This window comes from Salvelinus alpinus, chromosome 8 (assembly GCF_045679555.1).
Source record: "Salvelinus alpinus chromosome 8, SLU_Salpinus.1, whole genome shotgun sequence".
NCBI classification, from domain to species: Eukaryota; Metazoa; Chordata; class Actinopteri; order Salmoniformes; family Salmonidae; genus Salvelinus; species Salvelinus alpinus.
Genome location: NC_092093.1, coordinates 62,828,381 through 62,847,327, shown reverse-complemented (window position 1 = coordinate 62,847,327; position 18,947 = coordinate 62,828,381). Strand labels below are relative to the sequence as shown.

Here is an 18,947-nt window from a genome sequence, read left to right as displayed (position 1 = left end):
TCAAGATAAAGAAAAATGTCTCAATTAAATCTCCACCGGAGCCCTCCGCCCAAGAGTTATGGCGCCCGGTAACGCTGATTGCTACACTCACACGTCCTCAAAAGTTATTTGACATAAATTACAGGAGTCACATCATTTCCCGCCGCACGGCCCCGGGGGATTTATGGCTGATCCCATTGACTGGAGGCTGAACCTGGAATCAAATCGTCAAAGCAGCCCGGCGGCTCTGCAGATACACCTTTCTCCCCTATCTCCTCACGATCAGGCCCTCATCCCCGAGCGCATAGATTAACAATGCAAATTGCGCTGCTGCTAGTGATATGGATGACACATTCATACACAAATATGCAAGTGGGCTGATATCGCAGACGAACAAGGAGTGTTTAGGAGAAGGGCACTGGTGCTGCTTGATCAGACAAGATGTGGGTGGAAGTGGGAGAGAAGATAGCTTATCTGAAATATGCAAGAAATGAAAACCTCTTTGTGGAATTAACATTCTCAAAATAAGATAAGCAGGAAGGCTCTCTGCTGTTCCAGAATCCAGAGACACACACACAGTTCTAGATCTGGAGTGAGGTGTTGCTGACTCTGTTAATTCTCAATGGCAAGTAGTTGCTTCCATGGAGTAGCTGGCTTCCTTGAGAATGTGTGGGTGTATCAGTAGGAGTTCATGAGGAAATGTTGAAGAATTAATAAAAAGACTAAGAGACACAAGAGAGAAACCCTTAGTGCGGAAGAAAATCTCATATTTGGTGTTCCTCGAATACTGCATAGCCTACAACCAGAGGACAGGTATTTATAGACAATCATTATGAAACCATGCCTTCAGAAAGTATTCACACCGTTTGACTTTTTCCACATTTTGTTGTGTTACAGCCTGAATTCAAAATGGATTCAATTGAGATTGTGTCAATGACCTACCCCATAATGTCAAAGTGGAGTGATGTAAAAAAAATAAAGTACTAGTTAATTACAAATTAAAAGCTGAAATGTCTTGAGTCAAGTATTCAGCCCCTTTTCTATGGCAAGCTTAAATAAGTTCAGGAGTAAAAATGTGCTTAACAAGTCACATAAATTGCATGGACTCACTGTGTTCAATAATAGTGTTTAGCATGATTTTTGAATGACTACCTTACAATTATCTGTATGTGTGGGGTACAGAGGTAAGGTCCCTCAGACGAGCAGTGAATTGCAAACACAGATTCAACCTCAAAGACTAGAGGTTTTCAAATGCCTCACAAAGGGCACTAATTGGTCGATGGGTCCATGAAAAAAAGCAGACATTTAATATCCCTTTTATCATGGTGAAGTTATTAATTACACTTTGGATGGTGTATCAATACACCTAGTCACTACAAAAGATACAGGCGTCCTTCCTAACTCAGTTGCCGGAGAGGATGGAAACCACTCAGGGATTTCACCAGGAGACCAAAGGTGAATTTAAAACAGTTACAGTTTAAAGGCTGTGATAGAAAACTGGAGAATGAATTAACAACGTAGTTACTCCACAATACTAATCTAAATGACAGAGTGAAAATAAGGAAGCCTGTGCAGAATAAAAATATTCCACAACATAGGTTGTTTGCAATAAGGCACTAAAGTAAAACTGAAAACAATATGGCATAGAAATTAACTTTCCGTCCTGAATACAAAGTGTTATGTTTGAGGCAAATCCAACACAACACATCACTGACTATCACTCTTCATATTTTCAAGCATGGTGGTGGCTGCATTATGTTATGGATATGCTTGTCATCGGCAAGGAATAAGGAGGTTTTTTTAGGATAAAAATAAACTGAATAGACCTAAGCACAGACACAATCGTAGGGGAAAACCTGGTTTCCAACAGACAATGAGAGACAAATGCACCTTTCAGCAGGACAATAACCTACAATTCAGGGCTAAATCTGCAGTGGTTGCTTACCAAGACAGGACATTGAATGTTCCTGACTTGAACATTTATGGCAGGACCTGAAAATGGCTGTCTAGCATTGATCAACAACCAACTTGACAGAGCTTGTAGAATTGTTGTTAAGAATAATGTGCAAATACTTTATAATACAGGTTTGCAAAGCATTTAGACTTACCCAGGAAGACTCACAGCTGTAATCACTGCCAAAGGTGATTCTAACATGTATTGACTCAATTATATATCCCTGTATTTAATTTTAAATACATTTCCTCAAATTTCAACAAAAAAATAAAATCACTTTGTCATTATGGCGTATTTTGTAGATGATGAATTTGTTTTATACATTTTAAATTCAGGCTGTACCATAACAAAATGTGGAATAAGTCACGGGGTATAAATACTTTCTGAAGGCACTAAGTCAAGGTTCAATGCTTCAGCTACCCTGTTCAATTACTGCTTAACTCAATTTATCTTTTACTTTTGGGGGGGGAAACAAAACATCTCAAATCTTCTTACAGGGTCACTTGGGCCTGACTTCAGTGAGCTGCTTTTGAACTCTATATTGCTTAAACCGTTGCTAATCAGGGTTGGGGTCAATTCCAATTTTCTTCCAATGCGGAAAATTCCATTGAGGAACATTTGCCATTGGAATTTGGTTTACTTTAAGAATTGACTGGAATTGAAATGGAATTGACCCTAACCTTTTTGCTAGCCTTTAAAGCCAACTGAAACTGAACATTTTTAGAGGTCTATTGCATCATTGTAGAAAACCAGTTGCCAGTATGTTTCTCCTTGTCCTCGGTGCTGACATGTGATTGAACAATGAATGGCGAGTTTTGAGTTGGTTTTCATTCTTGTTGGTCACAATTTGTCATTTCCACACATTTCCCAGCTAACTGACTTCCCCAGAGGGCCCGAAAGTCTTCTGTGGTCTGATGCACTTGCCCTCCACATGCATATGGTCTCGGTTACCCTGCTTGGTAAGTGAGGCTCATTGTAGCTTTTTCAGAATAGGTCAGTCCCACTGTGCCTCAAAATGTTCATAGGTGGGGCTCTGATAGATGGGTTCATAATAACAGGAAGTTCATGGTTAAAAGGACACTAAGAGACGGTACGAATAATAAATAACAGGGATTTTTTTTTTTATATTGTAGTAATATGTTTTACTGACAACAATGCATGCCCTCCATGAACTCTTGGTCCTTCCTTTACTGATCGTGCAATGTTCAGCGCTCTGCTTCAGTTCATATAGTTGGGTGAAATTAAGGCGACACCAGTCAATGTTGATCTGTATGAAAACCAACAGGGGAGGGGGGTACCGGGCCAGGCAGGGGGAGAGGTGGACCGGGCCAGGCAGGGGGAGAGGTGGACCGGGCCAGGCAGGGGGAGAGGTGGACCGGGCCAGGCAGGGGGAGAGGTGGACCGGGCCAGGCAGGGGGAGAGGTGGACCGGGCCAGGCAGGGGGAGAGGTGGACCGGGCCAGGCAGGGGGAGAGGGGGACCGGGCCAGGCAGGGGGAGAGGGGGACCAGGCCAGGCAGGGGGAGAGGGGGACCAGGCCAGGCAGGGGGAGAGGGGGACCAGGCCAGGCAGGGGGTTGACCTGGGGCAGTTCACTTCTGCACCCGCAAGGAAAACTGATTTAATCATATCTTGTTCTATCCCACTCTACAAGTACAGCTGCTGCCCTCAGCATTTTGATCTGGCAACACAAGCAGGTTTATAGCTGCTGTACTATGGCCATGGTAGATGACTGCGTGCCTAGGACAAAGTCTTGCTCTTCCTATGGGGATTGTCAGGTTTCAGAAATCCTATGACAATGGAATTCAACTCAATGCACACACACAACATGCCAAGTGTGGCCCTTTTCTGGAATACTCATGAAATGAAAGTCCCCCCATCCCCAGCTAACACAGACGCAAATCATTTACATTAAGTTATTGTTAATATTCTTTGCCTTAATCGTAAATTAACTGTTTTCAGATCTGAAATACATTATATTACATTAGACAGCAGATACACACTGTACATGAGAAGCTTCTGCTATTCTGAGGACTTGCTACATGATTCTGTCAGCCATCCTGATGGAGTGACTATTAAACGATAGGGTGAGCTTAAAAACAAAATGCATATCTCACACAGCTTCACTCATCCATTTTATTTCATGTGTTTATTTCCTTATTTAACTCTGCATTGTTGGTTAAGGGCTCGTAAGTAAGCATTTCACGGTAAAGTCTACACATGTTGTATTCGGCACAAATTAACATTTGATTTGACATGAGATTTAAATCGAGACAAAAATAACTTGTTCAAGTATCTGATATACAGTACAAGTAGTGCAACTTATAATAAAATGTACTTTACATGTTGCAACTTAAGTCATGACTGATGCTGTTCATGTTAAACAATAGAAGTGATGACTTCATCCTACGACTTGTTCGTAAGCACTGCTTCTGAGGGATGCAGATAGAGAATAAACTCACTGTAGTGGATATACATTATTAGGTCAATTCTCTGAGGTTATTGTAGGCCTTTCTTGCAGTCAAACAACCAAATCGCCCCCAAGTGGCCTTATGGGTGGAATGTTATTAATATTTTTCATAATTAATAAACATTATTTCAGTCTTCTGTGGTGTATATAAAAGTGTAATATTAGCATGCAAACTCAAAATGTAATACATTTCAACTCTATATCTAACATGGTACAGGCGTCTTCTTTTTTTTAAGCCCATAACCATGTGTGTGAGGTGTATACTTTTGTTTCAAAGTAGATCTGTTTAAGACTACCAAGAAACACTGTGTGACCCTGATTTAGCCCACTGCAGTAAAAGGTTAAATCACACCATTCTACTAGCTGTGTGAGCTGTGGGTTTGGCCTCCAGAAGGATAACTATTGTCTGGTCAGCACTTTCTTTACACAATGAGATCAGAATTCAGCTGGAAAAGGATTACAGGTATGAAAGGGTTCCTCAAAATGAATAAAAAGTCAATCCAATGCTATGCAATGCTATGCAAGAACCTAATATCGAACTTCAATGTTTCAGTCAAAACCTCTTCACAAAGGGCAATATCTACATTTTAAATGTGTTGCATCTTTCAACAACAAAGTAAAATGGAGACAGAGAATAACTGTTGAACAGAAAAAAACATGATTTCTTCCTGAAATAAGGACTGAGATTAACATTATGATTAATGTTGCTAGGAAACCAAGCACCATTACCAGAGGGTGGTGCAGTCTGCCCAACGCATCAATGGGGGCACACTGCCTGCCCTCCAGGACACCTACAGCACCCGATGTCACAGGAAGGCCTAAAAGATCATCAAGGACATCAACCACCCGAGCCACGGCCTGTTCACCCCACTACCATCCAGAATGCGAGGTCAGTACAAGTGAATCAAAGCTGGGCCACAGAGACTGAAAAACAGCTTGTATCTCAAGGCCATCAGACTGTTAAATAGCCATCACTAGCCGGCTACCACCCGGTTACTCAACCCTGCACCTTAGAGACTGGTCACTTTAATAATGGAACACTAGTCACTTTAATATATGTTTAAATACTGTTTTACTAATTTCATATGTATATACTGTATTCTACTCTTACTGTGTTTTAGTCAATGCCACTCCGACATTGCTCGTCCGAATATTTACATATTTCTTAATTCCATTCTTTTACTTTTAGATTAGTGTGCATTATTGTGAATTGTTAGATACTACTGCACTTTTGGAGCAAGGAACACAAGCATTTCGCTACACCCGCAATAACATCTGCTAAATATGTGTTACCGTCCCCAAAATTTGATTTGAAATGTACATATCCAGACCAGTGATACTGCTTACACCTCTAGTGTCCTTCTGACAGCAGCAATGGTGTGTCCGTATGTGTATGTCATTTTAAGGACACTGCTGGCTAAAGGGGGTAAAACACAATCATTTATAGTGGCTGGGCCACAATAGTGAACATGTTGATGGGCTTATGGGTGAGGGACACACATTTAGCAGGTGGCTATCAAGCCCTGAGGTGGTTGTCTCTACCACACCGATTTAGGACCAGTTGTCTACTCTAAATCAGACCTTTCAGATGACAGATGACCGTATGATAATCCTATATGAAAACACTGATGAAGGGGAAAAGGCTAAAGAAGTCAATTTGATGCGAGTCAACGCATCACAACTTCAACATAAACAATGATCCGTCTGAACACTCACCTCTACTGTACAACCAAGAGACTCCCAAGTCCTAGGAGGATTTAACGAGAAGTAATGTGTGCTAAAGTCGACTTTCTACAGTATAACAGTAAGCATCATTTCCCTTTTCTTTCTGCATCAGTCCTCTATGGAGCAGCTAGTGTCATCAGCCGTCCTTCACCGGGGTCTCTTTGTCTCGCTAAAAATATGACATCTCTCTATGAGAGACATGAGCTGCTAGGGGAAATAGCGCCCAACGCAGAAGACAGTTTGCATTATTCACAAGGCTTCAGAGGTTTCCAGTGAAGTTAAACTGGACAAATACATAGCAATACATGGCAGTGAAGAGTCCAAAAGGCACACAACAAAGGATAGAGACATGATGAAAACAAGGCAGCGAGCAAGATTGGCACAAACAAAAGCCCCCCACCGCAGGGGAACGAAAAGTGAATTAGGGATTATCAAATTGGCAAACAGAAAAAGGGTGAAAAAACCTTATCAAAACAAAGATGAGGAAAAGAAGCAAAAGAGAGCACAAAAACCACTCCAATTTCCACAAGCGTAGCACCATTCAATGCAATCGCTCAAACTCAGAAGACGATGCAGCACAACGCATTCCCACAATGCAATTTGGTTTCAAAGAGATGATGGACCCATCGGGCGTCAGAGAAAACTACTTCTCTAAAGGAAAAGAGATGTAAGCTGATTCTGAAGTCCTCTGTCTATGGCTTATGAGACGCATAACGAGTAGATTGACTTGAGTGTATTTAGTGTGCAGCGAGTTCAGCCTGTACAGTAGCTAGCATTATCTTAACAAATTTTGTTTTATAAACAAGTAAAGGTTATTGCAGGTTGCACTTGGCAGTCCAGCGCTCCTTGTACACTGAGCAGAGTGGTACTCTGTGTGGCTGCTGAGAGGGACTAGAGAGCAGTGTAAAAGGGATGGATGAAATAGGCGGGGCTAAGGTGACCGTCGGGTGGTGGTTAGTGGGCTTGGGGTTGTGACGATTGGGACTGACACAGGAAGTGGTCACCAGTAGAAGGAGCGGGACAGGAAGTTGGCGGCTGTGCTGAGCCAGCCCACGCCATCTGTGATGGAGCCAACGCGTGTCACGGCCTTGTCCTGCTCCTGAGACGGGCTTTCCTCCTCAGGGAGGTAGTCTGGGATGTCCTCGTTGTGCTCCACCACCGCCTCCTCTGCACCCTCCTGGAATGGAAGCATCAGCTGGGGGGGAGAAAGACAACAGGGAATAGTTCAGAATCCCTACCTAGTGGCAAACTGGTTTGACATAAAAAATATATAGTGAAGACAACAAAACAAAACCAAGATCAGGCAACCTCAAACTATTCTCGACCTCTAGTGCCATGTCTGAAACATAAGTGAACCAGCTCTTCCCCCTGCTGGACAGCAGGGGAACAGCAGCAGGTCAGTGAGGCGCAGTGGCTCCTGTTGATAAAACTCCCCCCAGCCTACCATCACAGTGACCAGGGGGAGGGGAGCAGTGGTCTAGTCTAGTCTACTTCAGCAGGGAGGGGGAGTTCCTTGTGTTACTAATGTTTTTATCCTATCATCCTCATGTATTTTTTATGGTATTCTGCATGTTTGGGAAGGTCCCTTAAGTAAGCATTTCACTGTTCTGCTTCGTAAACAACAGGTGTAGACTGTGACATAACATTTGATGGGTGTAGGGGGTTCATGGGGTTAGGTTTCCTATAGATACAGGGTGTCGTGACACACTGCTTCGAGGGCATGCTGGGATTGGTCATGTGACTAGGCGGTGAGTAACGCCCTCAGGACAGAGAGATATGACAAGCTAACAGTCACTCCAAATAACTACCATCCCCATCACACAGAGACACAGAAGCATCTCCAGCTCTACCATGCCTACTCCCACTGGGTGTGGACCGTTTGAGTTAGACAATGAACCACAGCACCCTAATATAACCCACCACAAAGACTTGCCCTGTCAGGTAACAGGGCAACCGGTCACAGTTGAGATTTTTGAATCACGTTTGAAAATTCACCTTTTTCAGCCTGGTCTTTAATAAATTATTTTAGTTATTTAGCTTGACCTTTAAAACAATGGCTTCACTATTATTTTAGAGAAGGTTTTTTGCTTGATGTTCTTTTATTAATCTATTTTATTACCTTCAGTTTTTTTCCCCCACGTTCATTTTACTATAAAATGTTGCGATTTCAAATGCACTTTAAATAAAGTTGAGTTTGATTTGAGTACTATCCCTCCCCCTCCTTCTACTCACCTCTCCTCCATCCTCTCCCTTCACCACCTGTGCAGCCTTCATCACCTTGGTGGAGTTGATCGCCGTGCCCAGTGCCTGAGGAACACAAAGATGGGCGGTCTTTGTATAACAGATTTGTAACCAAAATAACTGATGTTTTAAACTCTTCTTCTCTGGCCAGAGTGCAGTGTTTAATGGATGGAGCGCGCTTTTGTGGTCGGACTCACCTCAGCCTTGATGTCAGAGCGGATCCTGACCACACACCTCTTCACAGCCATCTGGAAGGTGAAGCTGATCACCCCCCGGATCTTCAACAGGGCCTCCTCACACAGACTTCTCCGAGTCTGAGAGACAGCAGGGGGAAAATAAACAAAATGAGGACGAGAAAATACAATATTGACGTGAAAGCAGCGCCGGATACAAATGTAACCATCTACGTTCTATTCGGATGAAGGGGTTTCCTGTTACATTACATTTACAGCAGCAACATAACAATCAACATGACATTTCAAAAGAGCTCATCTCTCATTGTCCAGTGTGTGTGGAGATATGAGTGGTGTGTCACTGAGTCTGTCTGGTGTAATGTGATCAGGGACAGGTGCAGCTCTCCTGTGGTGTGGTATTCAGGTCTGATCTCAACACCCTGCTGTTCAATGGTTGACATTTACAACACTGACCTACACTCCCTGACAACCTCTGTTAACACTGTGGTCACCGTGACAACAGAGCAACATTATGCCTGTCTCAGGGGTTCTAGTGGTGGTGACTTCTCGAAATGTGTTAGCCTATCACTATAAAGACAGATTTGATTCCTCACCCGTTTTGATTCCAGTGAGACACATTAAGGCCAGAAGTCATGAAGCAAAAGAACAGTTTGGAATCAAGCCTGGATTTTTGGTTTGGCAAACTGATCTCCTCAGGTGTCATAGTGTTTGTACAAGGTGGAGACACCACTATCCACTCACCGAGTCATCCAGGCCGTCGATGTGCAGCACCACGGTCTTGGCCCTCTTGTTGGTGGAGCCCAGGAAGAAGTGGGCCTTGCGTCTGCAGGAGGCAGCCTCAGCCTGCTCTGCCTCATTACCAGCTGCCTGCAGAATCTCATAGATCTCAGACGCCAGCAGCTTGGTCTCCCCTGGGGAGCTGCTCCTGAGAGAGGGGAGAAAGAACGAGAGAGGTTAAGTATAAAACATTTAATTTTCAAATAATTTTGTGGACAGTTCTCTCAGCAAACAAATGCATACTTGCTGTTAGAGATTTTTATTTCTTTTTTTACATTAATTTTTAAAACCTTGACTTCTTCGTCATACTCTCCTCAAATCCAGACAAGGGCAAGATGGTAGCAATGAATCCAAGTCAAAAGAAAAGTGGACATACACAGTAAAAAGTATCCATGTCTACTCTGTCTCTTTGTACAACAGGACGACGGCGGTCTCCGTTACAGTTCAGTGTCCTGTCCTCTGTGGTCTAAGCCTGTCCATGTCTCTCTCAGAGTGGTTGATATTTCTAAAGGTCGTCGCTCTGCCAGACAAACTGCATGGTAAGAGAGCTGTCCAGCTGCATGAGGGGGAGGGGGGGTCCCATACGCTTACAGAGAGCCACTGTGACAGGCTTGTCACTACCTAACCTTTCCACTGAATAAATAGACAGCCCTGTTGAAGGAGAAATTACCACACTACAATCATAAAAACGGCCAAACATTCACAAAGGTCTCTGTCAGTCTCTAAAATGTCTAATAATTAGGCTATACTGTTAATGAAAGTATTAAAAGTCTTCTTATTCAACAGAGAACATCAGACAGATCATAATTGAAAGAGCGAGATTGATCAGTAAATATGATTTCTGAAGCATACGTTAGCTTGGCTAATAGAAGTACAATGCCTCCTTAGCGGAGAGCATGGCTAAGCTCTAGATCAGGGATCATCAGCTAGATTCAGCCGCAGGAGGATTTTTTCTTGAACGAATGGCCGGGTGCCGGAACATAATTACAAATCATTTGTAGACTGCAAATTGACTGCAAGAAGCCCAAACAGATATAATATTTGACTAACACATAATAATAGCAAACCTTACTTACGATCATATATCGCTCTCTCATATACACACACATATATATAAATATATACATACATACATACATACACACACATATATACATGGTGCATTCATAATACCCCTTTACTTTTTCCACATTTTGTTCAATTACAGCCTCATCAATCTACACACAATACCCCATAATGACAAAGCAAAAACAGAATTTTAGATTTTTTTTGCAAATGTATTAAAAATAAAACTTATTTACATAAGTATTCAGACCCTTTGCTATGAGACTCAAAATTGAGCTCAGGTGCATCCTGTTTCCATTCATCATCCTTGAGATGTTTCTACAACTTGATTGGAGTCCACCTGTGGTAAATTCAATTGATTGGACATGATTTGGAAAAGCACACACCGGTCTATAGAAGCTCCCACAGTTGACAGTGTATGTCAGAGAAAAAAACAAGTCATGAGGTGTAAGGAATTTTCCATAGAGTTCCTAGACAAAATTGTGTCGAGCCATAGATCTGGGGAAGGGTACCAAAAAATGTCTGCAGCATTGAAGATCCCCCAAGAACACAGTGTCCTCGATCATTCTTAAATGGAAGAAGTTTGGAACCACCAAGACTCTTCCAAGAGCTGGCCGCCCGGCCAAACTGAGCAATTGGGGGAGAAGGGCCTTCGTCAGGGAGGTGGCCAAGAACCTGATGGTCACTCTGAGTCCCTCTGTGGAGATGGGAGATCCTTCCAGAAAGACAACCATCTCTGCATTACTCCACCAATCAGGTCTTTACAATAGAGTGGCCAGACGGAAGCCACTCCTCAGTAAAAGGCACATGACTGCCCGCTTGGAGTTTGCCAAAAGGCACCGAAAGGACTCTGACCATGAGAAACAAGATTCTCTGGTCTGATGAAACCAAGATTGAACTTTTTGGCCTGAATGACAAGCATCACGTCAGGAGGAAACCTGGCACCATCCCTATGATGAAGAGTGGTGGCAACATCATGCTGTGGGGATGTTTTTCAGCGGCAGGGACTGTGAGACGAGTCAGGGGAGAGGGAAATATGAACAGAGTAAAGTACAGAGATCCTTGATGAAAACCTGCTCCAGAGTGCTCAGGACCTCAGACAGGGGCGAAGGTTCACCTTCCAACAGGACAACGACCCTAAGCACACAGCCAAGACAACGCAGGAGTGGCTTCGGGAAAAGTCTCTGAATGTCCATGAGTGGCCCAGCCAGAGACCGGACTTGAACCCAATCGAACATTTCTGGAGACCTGAAAATAGCTGTGCAGCAACGCTCCCCATCCAACCTGACAGAGCTTGAGAGGATCTGCAGAGAGGAATTGGAGAAACTCCCCAAATACAGGTGTGCCAAGCTTGTAGCGTCATACCCAAGAAGACTTGAGGATGTAATCGCTGCCAAATGTGCTTAAAGAAAGTAAAGGGTCTGATGTTTTTTGTTTTTTTATAAATTAGCAACAATTTCTAAAAACCTGTTTTTGCTTTGTTATTATGGGGTATTGTGTGTAGATTGATGAGTGGAAAAAATAATGTAATCAATTTTAGAATAAGGCTGTAACCTAACAAAATGTGGAAAAAGTCTGAATACTTTACGAATGGACTAGACAACGCACCTTCCACAAGCTACATGGTATCACTACCAATTTTCATTAAAGGACTCGAAACAGCTTTAAAATAAAATGAATCCCCACACAGAGTGTAACAGCAGAGCCTTGGGACTGGACTGGTGTTAACACCAACATAGAGAAACTTCGCTAGCCTGTCCCTCCCTTAAGTCTTGTGTTCACACTCTCTCCAGCCATGAACGACCTCTGCCCAAAGTCAGGGTGTGTAGAATGGTAGCAGGGGGAGCCGGTGTGACCACAGGGCCCTTCTTGACAGGGCCTGTCACTAGCTGAAGTGACTGGCTGGTTAGCTCCAGGCCCAGGGTCAGTCTCACAGAGAGTTGGGCCCTAGGAGAAGATCATACAGCCTGGTATGGGCCTGCCAACCGCTGGCATATCTCCATCTTAGTGCCAGTGATAAGCAGCAGTCGTAACGCCAAACACCCTCCAGATACTCTCACCCAACAACCCGATCTGGAGCATCACACACATCTAAAGACTAGAGAGCCGCCTCTGGGTGACCACAATGTGTCGGCCATTTTGATTTAGCAAGATACCCAAAGGTGGCTCATTTATACCCTCTCCTCCCCCCTATAACTCTTCCCCAGGTCGTTGCTGTAAAAGAGAATATGTTCTCAGTCAACTGATAAAAATAAGGGTCAATAAGGGCTTCCTAAATAATAAAGGGTATATAGTAAGGGTAAATTAAATTGTAAATGTTTTATGCCTGGCTAAATGGCATTCAATGGACATGAACATGACAGACGCAGTGATGAAAGTGTAGATCTTGGCTGCACAGCCCAATATAACAGTCCTTGAGAGAAATACCTGGCAACCCTAACATTGTTCAGCATTTAACAAAAGCCAGTGAGAACACTGACTAGATTAATTGTGATATTTAAAAAAAACAAGTGGCAGGTTGCATTAAATCCCTCAATGTGTGGAAACAGCAAATTAATTGTTTACAGACCCACTTTAATTCAGAATTAATCAAATTCATCCTTACATGTCAACCTTAGACAACCTTCCTGTCCAGAACATTTGCAAACATGCACATATTGCCTGCTGAAAGCAAGAGAAATACTAGGATGAGGTTTAAGTGAAAAGTGCACAGTATGCTTCCATGTGTGTGTGTCTGTCTGCTCATTCTGATGCAGTGCAGTGGCGGTGATGGGGAGGGGACTTACTTCTGCATGACATTCTGCAGACTCAGCATCATGCCCAGCTCTCCCTTCATCTTCTCTCTGTTGGTCCGACATTCTGCCAGGTAGCGCACTGCCTGGAAGGACAAGAGAAACCATTACCTCAAACTGACCTAACACCATCTTTGGTTTTATGTCTGTCAGGGCACAGTGTTTCCCCCAGAATTGTTTTCAGTAGTGGTGGCAAGGGTTGAGGCTGCTGCTGCAGGGGGGGTGGGTTGCATTGGTAGTAGCGGTAGGAGGTGGGGGGGTAAAAAATAGGGGAAACACTGTAGTGTGTGTTAAAAATCAGACAAGCAAAGACACATACACAAACACACACCACACATGGCTAAGCAGCCAACCAGCCACTTACGTGCAGCAAGAGCAAGTACTGGGTATGTGTGTGTTGCATAACCAATGCAAACACGCAACAAGTACAGTGTCCAGGTCACCACTAAATAAGAACTATTATATAAACCACTCAGATGTGTGTGCGGATTCTTGGAGATATGCCTGAGAACACACCATCACTCTAACCTGTCCTGACACAACTGGACAGCGGGGGGGGGGGGGGGCACATGACAAGAACACACAAACCACCTCACTTTTAGAACCCCTCGAGAGGACAGCTACATAACTTGTGTAAATAAACTCCACAGACTGACACTTGTTATCATGAGCAGTACGAGAATATGTGCACACTGCTGGTACACTCAAGATTAGCCTAGATCTTTCTTCCCTGTTCCAATTCCTTTTGATCAATGGATCAGGTCACATTTCTGCATAACCATACTTAAGTAGTACTTTCCAGGATTTTTACTTAAGTCGTGTTTTGGGGTATCTGTACTTTACTATTTATATTTTTTTTGACAACTTTTACTCCACTACATTCCTAAAGAAAATAATGTACTTTCTACTCCATACATTTTCCATGACACCCGAAAGTGGTCGTTACATTTTGAATGCTTAGCAGGCCATGAAAATTGTCTAATTTACACACTTAGAGAAAAAATGCCTGGTCATCTTGACTGCATCTGACCTGGCGGACTGACTAAACACAAATGCTTTGTTTTTAAATTATGTCTGAGTGTGGAGTGTGCCCCTGGCTATCCGTAAATTTAAAAAACAAGAAAATCGTGCCGTCTGATTTGCCTAATATAATAATTTGAAATGATTTACACTTTTACCTTTGATACTTAAAAAAATGGAAAACCAAATACTTTTACTCAAGTATTATTTTACTGGGCGACTTTCACTTTTACTTGAGTCATTTTCATTTAAGGTATCTTTACTTTTACTAAATTATGACAATTGGGTACTTTTTCAACCACTGTGCATTACAGGGCCTGGAGCAAGGAATACTCCTGACCTTGCATAACCAACAAAATGACCAAATGATGGTGGATGAGCCTTACCAATAATGCTGAGTAGACGACCTGAGGGTTGGGGTGGTCCAGAAAGAGGATGAGGCCCGGTAAGCAGCCGTTGTCCTGTACTATGGCTCGTCTGTTGAGGGGGTCAGCTGCAAGATCTCGTAGCTGGTTCACCACAGTCAGCGCATCCAGCTCCCTACTCATGGTGCCTCCTCTCCCAGTGCCGTGCACATCAAACCAGCCTCTTTACACTGTGGGTATAATAGGATCAAGTTAGATTTAGCTGTACAGTACCGAACATATTCATTACAATCGCATCTGTTTCAGTGGCAACAGTCTCTAATGCCTTTATTTGTGGGACATTCACTGCAAGACCAAACCAACCAATTGAAAAGACACTGCCAATAACACATTATGTATCGATCTGTTCAAATACTGCAATCAGTATGAGCATCAGATTGTGATTTGTGAAAAACAAATCAATTTGACAGGTCACATAAAAAGCAACACCATTATTATTTTTGTCTGTAAGCCTACTAACACAACTATGTTAAAGCAGGTTAAAAAAAAAAGTGCTAGTTATTTATTCAGACACTTGGCTGAAACATAAAACGTGGCAGTCCATTACATAGACTTATTTTTCTACTGTATTATTGACTGTATGTTTGTTTTACTCCATGTGTAACTCTGTGTTGTTGTATGTGTCGAACTGCTTTGCTTTATCTTGGCCAGGTCACAATTGTAAATGAGAACTTGTTCTCAACTTGCCTACCTGGTTAAATAAAGGTGAAAAAAATAAATAAAAATTGTGACACATGATGACACAGGTTTAATTAAACAATGTAATGATATAGTACTGTTAACGTCACATTAGCAGGCTGTTCTGAAATGGGCCAGTACATAGTGCAGGTTAGCAAATAAGGCTCATTATGGAGGCCACAGTTACAACAAAATGCCCAACGGACCAAAATAAAGCAAATATGGAGATTTTTTTACTAAGAATTACCCTAGTTTTATTCTGAACAACCAGTCGCAAGCAAGATCAATAGCCAAAACCACTAGCTAGCAAACTGGTTAGCGGGCTAGCTAACCAATGTAGCTAGCTAGTTTGTCATTGCCTTTTTTTCACAATCGTTTGAATGCAAATTGAATGAATGGGTGATGGTGAATGGCCATCCATGTTTATAATCAGAACTGTAAGAATTCCTAACGTTAGCTGGTTCCTTCACCTTGCTGTAGCATTGATTGTCCACGCATAACCTCTGAAAACACGCCCAGGACAACCAGAAACACATTACTCTCTGGGCTACAGTAGCTAACGTTAGTCAGTATTAGCATATTATTACCTTTTCTCCAAGTGATCTCCCGTTATTTTGATTATACAATGACAGCGATTAGGTTAAAAAAAGAAAGCTGTTTCGGTCATACAATTGTCAAATAGCTAACGTTAGCTAGCTAACGGGTACATTTTACGATTCATCACGGCCTCTGTGTGAAGACAGCTGATTGAACAGTTCCGTTGTGACTGACAAGACGAAGAGCCAATCAGAGCGTTTTTTCTGTCAGCCAGGACACTAGGGCCGAAGATGTTTATAACTAACCCAAGATCGACCAAATCCTGTCGTTTCCAAGTTTAGCAAGTGAATCATCAAATCAAATTTCAAACCAAATGTATTTATATAGCCCTTCTTACATCAGCTGATATCTCAAAGTGCTGTACAGAAACCCAGCCTAAAACCCCAAACAGCAAGCAATGCAGGTGTAGAAGCACGGTGGCTAGGAAAAACTCCCTAGAAAGGCCAAAAATCATAGTGGTCAGAACAAGGAAGAAGATGGGCAGAGCCAAGCACGAGCTAGCGAGAGCCTATTGACGCGTTCTAGCATGTGTTGCAACCTGTTCTCAGAGCATTTCGTATTATCCTATATGTACATTTAGTATGATATGTTATGTTTCGTATGGTACAGTAGCTATTCATTTATGGCTGTCCATCACCCATTTCGGGTGATATGTTATGATTTACAATTTGTATTAAATCAAATCAAATCGTATTTATCATATGCTGCAAATACAACAGGTGTAGACCTTGCTTACTTACCAGCAACGCAGTTTTAAGAAAAATACCTAAAGGAAAAATAAGAAATAAAGTAACAAATAATTAAAGAGCAGCAGTAAATTCAAATCAAATCAAAATCAAGTTTATTTTAAATAGCCCGTCGTACATCAGCTAATATCTCGAAGTGCTGTACAGAAACCCAGCCTAAAACCCCAAACAGCAAGCAATGCAGGTGTAGAAGCAAATTAACAATAGCGAGACTATATACAGGGGGTACTGGGGTTAGTCGAGGTAATTGAGGTAATATATACATGTACAGTAGGTAAAGTTATTAAAGTGACTTATGCATAGATAATAACAGAGAGTAGCAACAGTGTGCATTTGATTAGATGTTCAGTAGTCTTATGGCTTGGGGGTAGAAGCTGTTTTGAAGCCTCTTGGACCTAGACTTGGCGCTTGCCGTGAAGTAGCAAAGAGAACAGTCTATGACTATGATGGCTGGAGTCTTTGATCATTTTTAGTGCCTTCCTCTGACACCGCCTGGTATAGAGGTCCTGGATGGCAGGAAGTTTGGCCGCAGTGATGTACTGGACCGTACGCACTACCCTCTGTAGTACCTTGCGGTCGGAGGCCGTGCAGTTGCCATACCAGGCAGTGATGCAACCAGTCAGGATGCTCTCAATGGTACAGCTGTAGAACCTTTTGAGGATCTGAGGACCCATGCCAAATCTTTTCAGTCTCCTGAGGGGGGCATAGGTTTTGTCGTGTCCTCTTCACGACTGTGTTATGAATTTGCAAAAAGTACAATATGTTAGGATTTTTACAGAACATATATGTTACGCATTTTTGCTAGGTGGCTAATGTTAGCTAACTCACTCGTGTTAGCTAGGCTAAGGGTTAAGGTTAAGGGTTAAAGTTAAATTTAGGAGTTGGGTTAAAGGGTTAAGTTTAGGATTAGAAGAAGGGTTAGCTAAAACGTTTAAGGTTAGGTGAAGGGTTAGCAAAAACGGTTAAGGTTAGGGTGAGGGGAATGGTTAGCTAACATGCTAAGTAGTTGCAAAGTATACTGAAAAAATATATAAACTCAACATGTAAAGTGTTGGCCCCAGTTTTCATAAGATGAAATAAAAGAGCCCAGAAATGTTCCATATGCACAGAAATATTATTTACCTGAAATTGTGTGCACAAATTTGTTTAAATCCCTGTTAGTGAGCATTTCTCCTTTTCCAAAATAATCCACCTGACAGGTGTGGCATATCAAGAAGTTGATTAAACATGATCATTACACCTTGTGCTGGGGACAATAAAAGGCCACTCTAAAATGTGCAGTTTTGTCATACAACACAATGACACAGATGTTTCAAGTTTTGAGGGAGCGTGCAATTGGCATGCTGACTGCAGGAATGTCCACCAGAGCTGTTGCCAGAGAATCCAATGTTAATTTCTCTATCCTAAGCGTTCTCCAACGTTGTTTAGAGAATTTGGCAGTCCGTCAACCGGACTCACAACCGCACACCACATTTAAAAACTGCAACCCAGGACCTCCACATCTGGCTTCTTCACATACAGGATTGTCTGAGACCAGCCACCCAAACAACTGATGAAACTGTGTGATTGCATTAGTGATGAATTTCTGCACAAACTGTCAGAAACCGTCTCAGGAAAGACCATCTGCGTACTTGTACTCATTGTCCTCAGCAGGGTCTTGACCTGACAGCAGTTTGGCATCGTAACCAACTTCAGTGGACAAATGCTCACCTTCGATGCCAACTGGCACGCTGGAGAAGTGTGAACTGTAACTCAGTAAAATCTTTGAAATTGTTGCACATTGTTTTTATATTTATTTATCTAAAAATTAGCAAGTATTTGAAAAGTTGGTAATTATATAAAATGCTAAAGTTGTCTGTGATGAGATTCAAACTCGCAACCTTTGGGCTGCTAGACGTTCGCGTTCTATGGCCACCTACGTTATACGTCCACCCAGCCACCCCGATCTGTCTTATGTAACCACACCAAAGTAATGTAGGGTACTATATGGATTTACGTATAGAATAATACGAAATGCTCTGAGACCAGGTTGCGCATTTTCCATTAGGGAACGCCTACACTTTGACGTTTGCTTTTGCAATAACTCAATTCGCCATTGCACTCCTTCTAAACAACGCAAGTTTTGGAAACTTTGGCAAAGGGTAAAATCAAAAAAAACGTTGTTCGTAACAGATTCTAGTTTTGGAAACAGAAAACTGTATTGAGATCAAATGTGTCATCGATGAGAAAATTTGCAGAATGTCGGCCAAAACCCATCTAACTCCATGTTCTGCCACTGGGCTTCCTC

General features: G+C 42.4%; 1 protein-coding gene across 2 annotated transcripts; it reads right to left on the bottom strand.

The window, feature by feature from the left end:
* Positions 1-4,052: 4,052 nt before the first annotated feature.
* Positions 4,053-16,379, bottom strand: LOC139583434 (armadillo repeat-containing protein 1-like). 2 transcript variants are annotated; one of them, XM_071414516.1, is made up of 7 exons: positions 16,252-16,379; positions 14,601-14,809; positions 13,189-13,280; positions 9,302-9,485; positions 8,564-8,680; positions 8,358-8,432; positions 4,053-7,320 (listed from the first exon to the last, which is right to left on the bottom strand). In XM_071414516.1, exons 2-7 carry the CDS (start codon positions 14,760-14,762, stop codon positions 7,126-7,128), a joined length of 825 nt encoding a protein of 274 aa, XP_071270617.1. In that variant the 5' UTR covers positions 14,763-14,809; positions 16,252-16,379; the 3' UTR covers positions 4,053-7,125. The 2 variants fall into 2 exon arrangements, with proteins under 2 accessions (XP_071270617.1, XP_071270616.1); XM_071414515.1 differs by having other exon boundaries at positions 15,905-16,365.
* Between the last annotated feature and the right edge of the window lie 2,568 nt (positions 16,380-18,947).

What these genes read in the sequence shown, in the direction of transcription:
- LOC139583434 (XM_071414516.1), bottom strand. Translation starts at nt 14,762, where the DNA reads ATGAGTAGGGAGCTGGATGCGCTGACTGTGGTGAACCAGCTACGAGAT. An exon ending in CTGCAGAATGTCATGCAGAA is followed by an intron (nt 9,486 to 13,188) that starts GTAAGTCCCCTC and finishes CCCCTCTCTCAG; the next exon opens with GAGCAGCTCCCCAGGGGAGA. An exon ending in AGGGAGAGGATGGAGGAGAG is followed by an intron (nt 7,321 to 8,357) that starts GTGAGTAGAAGG and finishes TCTCCCCCCCAG; the next exon opens with CTGATGCTTCCATTCCAGGA.